The sequence below is a fragment of the Macrobrachium rosenbergii genome, chromosome 54 (assembly GCF_040412425.1).
Source record: "Macrobrachium rosenbergii isolate ZJJX-2024 chromosome 54, ASM4041242v1, whole genome shotgun sequence".
In the NCBI taxonomy this organism is placed as follows: Eukaryota; Metazoa; Arthropoda; class Malacostraca; order Decapoda; family Palaemonidae; genus Macrobrachium; species Macrobrachium rosenbergii.
The window spans coordinates 15080295-15089015 of NC_089794.1; the positions used below are offsets into that span (position 1 = coordinate 15080295).

The 8721-nt window shown below is 36.6% G+C and overlaps 1 protein-coding gene across 1 annotated transcript; it reads right to left on the bottom strand.

Moving 5' to 3' along the window:
• Nucleotides 1–4822: 4822 nt before the first annotated feature.
• LOC136834582 (mucin-22-like) lies at nucleotides 4823–5887 on the bottom strand. The gene has a single exon (XM_067097161.1). The coding sequence runs from the start codon at nucleotides 5885–5887 to the stop codon at nucleotides 4823–4825; it is 1065 nt and encodes a 354-aa protein (XP_066953262.1).
• Nucleotides 5888–8721: the final 2834 nt, after the last annotated feature.

Here is an 8721-nt window from a genome sequence, read left to right on the forward strand (position 1 = left end):
AAGGAGGCGGGGAGGAGGGTGATTACAGTGGCACTGTATTAGGTTTTACGTATTGCTGTTTTTGTATGTGTTTATTCAATTCTTTGTCTTTATTATTCTGTAGTTTTTAGTTTTCTGTCAAAGAAAACTATTGTGCCGGCTTTGTCTGTCCGTCCGCACTTTTTTCAGTCCGCCCTCGGATCTTAAAAACTACTGAGGCTAGAGGGCTGCAAATTGGTATGTTGATCGTCCACCCTCCAATCATCAAACATACCAAATTGCAGCCCTCTAGCCTCAGTAGTTTTTATTTTAAGGTTAAAGTTAGCCATAATCGTGCTTCTGGCAACGATATACGTTAGTCCACCATCGGGCCTTGGTTTAAGTTTCACGGACCGCGCCTCATACAGCATTATACCGAGACCACCGAAAGATAGATATACAGTATTTTCGGTGGCCTTGATTATACGATGTACAGAAAACTCGATTGCGCCGAGGAAACTTCGGCGCATTTTTACTTGTTTATTTATTGGTTTTCCTTTCATCTGTTTTCGCTAGGCTCGTTAAATGTGATAATTTGATTCTATTGAAGATTGTTCTGTAGGTTAGCGGTCGTCCAGATTTATATTTTACGAAATATTACAAATTTTATAGTAGTAATTATAATGTATTCGAAGTATGGTACATCTAGATTAATAATAATAATAATAATAATAATAATAATAATAATAATAATAATAATAATAATAATAATAATAATAATAATAATAATAATAATAATAATGTGTGAAAATAGTTCTCAAGATTAATGGCCTTTCAGAATTATTCCATGGGTTTTGAATAATAATAATAATAATAATAATAATAATAATAATAATAATAATAATAATAATAATAATAATAACAACAACAACAACTTAAGAAGATTGTGTTTTTAGGTTAATGGTCTTTTAGATTTAGTCGAAATATGGCCCATTTTTAATAATAATAATAATATTGTGTGAAAATTGCTCATTACGTTAATGGTGTTGCAGAATTATTCCTTACGAAATGTAGCTTTTTGAATAATAATAATAATAATAATAATAATAATAATAATAATAATAATAATAATAATATATTAAGAATGTATTATGATTGTTCTCTAGGTTAATGGTCCCCTAGATTAATGGTCTAGATTAATTCCATACGAAATATAGCTCATTTTGAATAATAATAATAATAATAATAATAATAATAATAATAATAATAATAATGTCTGAAAGGAACCACCAAAATGAGTATTCCGTGTCTACGGGGCTCGTAGCCTCTTCGAGAGAAATATTAATGTCAGCAATACAGAATTCCTTTTCTTTCCTTCTCCGGTTGTAAGAGGATTGAATACCCTGTATTGTCTCCTGTGTAAGCGGATCAGCTACTCTACTTTGGGGGGGAAAGGAATCGGTTGTGATGAGAGAGAGAGAGAGAGAGAGAGAGAGAGAGAGAGAGAGAGAGAGAGAGAAGAATGAGAATTGCTTACTCTATTTACATAAAAATCAAGGGCGTTCTGGGGCCGCAAGTCTTCAGTAAGTATAAGCAGTCCACTCCTTCCTCTCCCCTCCTACTTCCCTCCCCATCCCTTCTCTTCCCCTTCCACATCCCCTCCCCTTCCTCTCTCTTCCCCTTCCACATCTCTCCCTTCCCCTTCCCTCCCTTCCCTTCCCCCACTCTCCCTTCCCATCCCCTACTCTCTCCTCCCCTTCCCCTCTCTTCCCCTTCCACATCCTCTCCCCTTCCCCTCCCCTTCCTCTCTCCCCTTCCACATCCTCTCCCCTTCCCTCCCCTTCCTCTCTCTTCCCCCTTCCACATCCCCTCCCCTCCCCTCCCCTCCCCTCCCGTCCCCACTCTCCCTTCCCATTCCCTACTCTCCCCTCCCTTCCCCACTCCACTCCCTTCCTCTCCCCCCCTCCCTTCCCCTCCACTCCATTCCCCTACCCTCTCCTCCCCTCCCTTCCCCTCCTCTCCCTCCCCTCCTCTCCTCTCCTCTCTTCTTCCCTCCCCTCCTTCCCTTTCCCCTACCTTCCCACAATCCACCAAAAAGGCCCCGTACCCAGAGCCCGAACTCTCCCATGACGCCGTGACGTCTTAACAGAACTCGGAACAGCATTACATATTGCAAGGAGGAGGAAACACCTCTCAACTGAACTCGGCGCAGCCGTGGCACCTCAACAGAACTCGTTAACCCGTCCACCTCCGCCCTCATTCCTCCTCACAAAGATTAAACGGAATGAAATTAGACGGAAAATAGGATGAAATCATGTGTCTCCTATCACATCCAACCACCCAAATACCGAAGAGATTAAGAAGTTCGGCTGGAATCGGTCCTGAGGGACTTAGTTTCGGGGGTTGGGGAGGGGGGTTTAGTTACTAAGAGGTGTTTGGTTTGGGGGAGAGGGGACTGTTACGAAGTCTTCCGTAGTAGATGGGAAGAGCTTTGGAGACTTAAGATGGTCTTGTAGTTTAATAAAAAATAACCTCTGTAGTTTGGCCAGAATTTTGTCTCTGTCGATTGATCAGACTTCAGGACTTCTTCGATAGTTTGATAAGAAGTACTTTTTTCTCTTTAGTTTATCGATGGTTGGTTTGTAGTTTGGTCAAAACGACTTCTTTTGCAGCCTGGTCGATTTTGGTTCTGTAGAATAGGCAGAATAACCTTATTTGATAGTTCGCTGTAGACTATTTGTTTTTATATATACCTTTTAGGAAAATTGTGCCAAATGTTTCTCAGTTCATTTAGCCCAAAATCACTTATGGAATTTCATGAGAAAAAAGTTATTTTTAAGGTTGATCAAGAATTGCCTATGTAATTTCTGCATTTCATTTATTCTCTAGTTTGAATATAATTATTTATTCTGTAGTGTGTGGTTTAAATATTTTTTTTATAAATCTTATATTTCCTACTTTGATTATCCATTGTTTTTTTTTCTCGAACATGGCTTAACATTTGTTTGAGGTAAAGTTTAACTACATTTTCTTTTGTAGTTTAATTAATATTGTTCGCTTTCCGGTTTCATTTCAAATTTTGAGCTGTGTTTTTCAAAGATTATGCATTTTATTTGGTTAAAATTACAACATTTTATATTTTACTGGGAAATATATCTTTCAGTCTTATGAAAATTGTTTGTTCTATTTATTTAAAACTGCTTATTTTGAAAAGTTTGGTTCCAGTAAGGCACTAAGTATGCGCTTATAGGCCCAGCTACCATTTTGTTTTCAATAATTACCCATTACCTCTTTCAACTTGGCTGTCCAGCTTCTTTAGTTTGGTCGTCTGGTTTTCGCTTCAGTTGGATACCACTGTTCTGGGCAAGCCTGTGGAAAAGTCAAGAAATAGGATTTGTCGTTTATCTTAAACCTGTTTTAAAGTAATAATAATAATAATAATAATAATAATAATAATAATAATAATAATAATAATAATAATAATAATAATAATAATAATAATAATAATAATACCTCTATGTTTGTATATTCGTTAAACTCCTCCTTAAGTATATGTCTGTAGTACAAAAATAATATGTTGTACAGAAGTGAAAAAATGCAAAGTAATAATAATAATAATAATAATAATAATAATAATAATAATAATAATAATAATAATAATAATAATAATAATATAATAATAATAATAATAGATGCTAAAACGAAAGGTGACTGTTGTGTTACAATTCCCCTAGAGTTGAAATCATAATGGTATACTTTTTCACCTAATTCCGGGATCCCTGCGTCGGCCAAGAGATAAAATGCATTCTTTGAACCTCTGCTTCTCTAAATTTAGAGGCCCACCTCTGGGGGGGTTTATTTTTAAAGCTAAATTGAATCCATTGTGAAAACGCGATTCTACATTAAATTTTCGTTCTTTTGGTCTTTTTACTTTTTTCATTTGTCACATAATTCATTGCTGAACTGCATGAGAAAGAAATGGGGAAGATACGTGTTGATTTTTTTCCCCGTCAGATCTTTTTATTTCGCTAAATTCATTTTCCATTCGTATGCTTTATTGTTCAACACTGAAAGAGAGAGAGAGAGAGAGAGAGAGAGAGAGAGAGAGAGAGAGAGAGAGAGAGAGAGAGAGAGAGAGAGAGAGAGAGACTGACAATGGCGAACACACTTTTGAAAATGTATTTTTAAAAACTGGAAAAGAGAGTATTTAAGCACACACACACACAGAGAGAGAGAGAGAGAGAGAGAGAGAGAGAGAGAGAGAGAGAGAGAGAGAGAGAGAGACTGACAATGGCGAACACACTTTTTGAAAATGTATTTTTAAAAACGAAAAGGGGGCATTTAAGCACACACATACAGAGAGAGAGAGAGAGAGAGAGAGAGAGAGAGAGAGAGAGAGAGAGAGAGAGAGAGAGAGAGGGTCATATCTGCCTTCATCTTTGCAGGTCTGTGTTGTGTGATATGCGTCTAAGACATTATCTTGTGATATTTTCCGGTGATTTAAAATTATTCATCAATGTAATAAAAAAAACTGTTTTGCTTAGCCCATGAATATAGAGAGTTAGGAAACTCCTGATATTTCGGAAAGCAGTGAAGATAAAATCCCAAAAATATTGATAACTTTATATGTGTATGTTATTATTTGTATTATTATTATTGTTATTGCATGAAAGTTTAACAATAAATTGAGATGGACGGAAGGATTTTTTAAATATAATAATAATAATGATAATAATAAGCTCTACAGAACAATGCATGAGAAACAACTTAATGTGGGGACCGAAAAATTTGATCGCTCTTTCCACTGAAAGCCTTGAAATCCTAAAGGAAAATTAATTGAAAAAACAATCCTTTTAGTGTGGGATTAGAACCCTTGATGGCTAGAAGTCGTTAAATTCTGTCTTCTAACATTCATGAGTTCGAATGCATGCATTCTAACACTCATGAGTTCGAATGCATGCATTCTAACACTCATGAGTTCGAATGCCTGTCTTCTAACATTCATGGTTCGAATCCCTGTCTTGCTAACATTCATGGGTTCGAATTCCTGTCTTCTAACATTCATGAGTTGGAATCCCTGTCTTCTAACATTCATCAGTTCGAATCTCTGTCTTCTAACATTCATGAGTTCGAATCTCTGTCTTTCAACATTCATGAGTTCGAATCTCTTTCTTCTAACATTCACCAGTTCGAATCCCTTCCTTCTAACATGCATGAGTTTGAATCCCTGTCTTCTAACATTCATGAGTTCGAATCCCTGTCTTCTAAAATTCATGAGTTCGGATCCCTGTCTTCTAACACTCGTGAGTTCGAATCCCTGCCCTCTAACACTCATGAGTTTCAATCCCTGTCTTCTCATGAATGTTAGAAGACAGGGATTCGAACCCATAAGTGTTAGAAGACAAGGATTCGAACTCATAAATGTTAGAACACAGGGATTCGAACCCATGAGTTCGAATCCTTGTCTTCTAACACTCATGGGTTCGAGTACCTGTCTTCTAACATTCATGAGTTCGAATGCCTGTCTTCTAACATTCATGAGTTCGAATCCCTTTCTTCTAACACTCATGAGTTCGAATCCCTGTCTTGTAACACTAATGGGTTCGAATCCCTGTCTTGTAACACTCATGAGTTCGAATCGCTGTCTTGTAACACTAATGTGTTCGAATCTCTGTCTTGTAACACTCATGAGTTCGAATCCCTGTCTTGTAACACTCATGAGTTCGAATCCCTGTCTTGTAACACTGATGGGTTCGAATCCCTGTCTTGTAACACTCATGAGTTCGAATCCCTGTCTTGTAACACTAATGGGTTCGAATCCCTGTCTTGTAATACTCATGGGTTCGAATCCCTGTCTTGTAATACTCATGGGTTCGAATCCCTGTCTTGTAACACTCATGGGTTCGAATCCCTGTCTTGTAACACTCATGGGTTCGAATCCCGCACGGAAGGGGGAATTTCCTTACTCATTTCCTTTGGGATGTCAAGGCTTTCAGTGGGAAGGGTATTAGAGACATTAGGAAACTAAAAAAACAACTAAAAACTGTGCTGAAGTATCTCCGGCGCAATTGAGTTTTCTGTACATCATATAATCAAGGCCACCGACAATAGATCTATCTTCGGTGGTCAAGTAGAACTGCATAATTATTTTTATAGTTATCTTTCTCTTTTTGTTTTATTTGCTAACCTGTTTTACCGTTCTTCCCAATTCATCACCACCTCCATGCACCTCCCGGCCAGAGGTGGGTCCTGTTGAAAGGGGGGAACTTCGACACTGCCGAAAATTTGATCCCCCCCCCTCCCCACAAAAAAAATGAATATTAATCTTTCGACTCCAATGCGGAAGGCTCTCAAGGGCCGCCAGCATCTGTCAATTTCGGCTCTCTCCACTTTTAATCCGTTAAATCCAATTAACCTTTGGGCCCGGCGAAAAGTCCTATTAGCATTTTAATAGACATTTGTGTCACCTGTGCTCACCCCCATTAGCACTGCCGTACAAGAAATTGCCTTTTGGCCCATCGAAATTGGATCGAGAAGCAAACACACATACACACGCACGCTCGTGCATGTATATGTGTATGTGTGTATGTGTATGTGTATATATATGTATATATCTAATATATATATATATATATATATATATATATATATATATATATATATATATATATATATATATATATATATATATATATATATATATATATATAATAAACATACACACACACATATATATATATATATATATATATATATATATATATTATGTATGTATGTTATATAGATGTATATGTTTGCTTATAGTTACGCGTGACTTTATATATCAAACACCACAGGGAAGAGATAAACGTGAACATAAAGATGAACATTAGGCATGGCATATACATAAACTTGATCCATTGATCTCAAGAGAAATATTCAAGAAATTTAATTTTAAGGAAGGTGCTTGAAAGACGGGGATAAGGGAAGGAGGGGGGCGGGTGTGACAGCGGATTTGTAAAATTTTACCTGTCACTGATGAGGGTAGGGCCCTGCCTACAAACACCTATCAGGTGCAAATACTTGTTTTCCAGCCGTTTGTATGTTCGTATGTACTGTCCTGCTAGTATACAGTATATATACAGTATATATATATATTATGAATTTCTACCATTTTGTATCCGTCGTCTCGATGTTTGGTATGTATATATATACACAGTATATATATATATATATATATATATATATATATATATATATATATATATATATATATATATATATATATATATAATTCAACAATAAGCTGTTTCCCTTAAGAGATTGACTCAACAGCTAGTTCAACAAGAATTTTAATCATACACTAACCCTTTTCATTCTTCTATCTATCACCTCTTTCTCTCTTTTATACTCCACATTCAAAAGTCTTCAAAGTACTCGCTCCATCGACCCAAAACTGCATTCACTTCACACAGCATCTCTCCTTTTGCACCTTTTATTCTGAGATCCATTTGTTCATTAACTTTCCTCTCTGCATTTAGTTATTATTATTATTATTATTATTATTATTATTATTATTATTATTATTATTATTATTATTATTATTATTATTATTAAAGTAGATGAAACCTATTCACACAGAACAATCGCATAAGGGTCGTTGACTTGAAATTGAAGCTTCCAAAGAATGCTGGTTTCAACCTCCCGCCAGAGACCCCACACTGCAGGACTAACTGATCATGCATGCCACAGAGACAGTGATTTTTCATCACCCTGAGGGAGGCGCGAACCCGCGACATCTGAGTTGCAGGCCACGACACAAACCACTATACCAGCGGACCAGCTAACTGATTGTTTAAGCGGTTCAAAATTCACATGAAACAAGTTTAAGATGATTGATGGCTAGAAGTTCTGGTTTTTTTTTACAGAATAAAAAAAAAGTATATCTTAGTTTAACCAGACCACTGAGCTGATTAACAGCTCTCCCAGGGCTGGCTCGAAGGATTAGATTTATTTTACGTGGCTAAGAACCAACTGGTTACCTAGCAACGGGACCTACAGCTTATTGTGGGATCCGAACCACATTATGGCGAGAAATGAATTTCTATTTTTACAGAATAAAATGCCAATATATGAAGTAGGATGCAATTAAAGAATATATTCACAAATAAGTAAAGATAATGTCATATAAATACGTAAGGAGTGATTATTATAATGCATCGATACTTTAAATATTATTATATTACTTTTACAGGCTATTAGCCAATCATAACAGCATCAAAGCACTAATTAGTGTCATAATGGCCCCGTTGGGATTAGTTACGGCGCCTAATGAAGGCTAATAACGCCCTAATAACTCTTTAATAACGCGTAATGGCTTTCCCATCTGTAAACACGAGTTCGCATTGAAGACCGTCAAAATTATAATTCATGAAGACAGGAATTTTTTTTCCTCTTTATTTTCATTTTTTGGGAGAACCGAGACGGGCATGGTATGCCGAACCGAGTACGATCGCCACTTAGTGATGACAAACCTCCTGTCTCTCAAGTAAAGATTCTGTCGTCGCCGGAACACAGAGGAAAAAAAAAAATTTCAGCTTCTGTGTGAGTTGAGATAATGATTGTCAAGTCAGGCGAGCTTTCAGTCCAAAAAATACTGTTTTGTTCTGCATTTCAGGAGACACAGAAGAAAGAAGTGAATTCCAAATTTTTTAAAATAATGTTCTGTGATTCAGGAAAAGCAAAGTATAGAGGGAAAAAGTCCCAAATTGCGAAAGTGAAAAT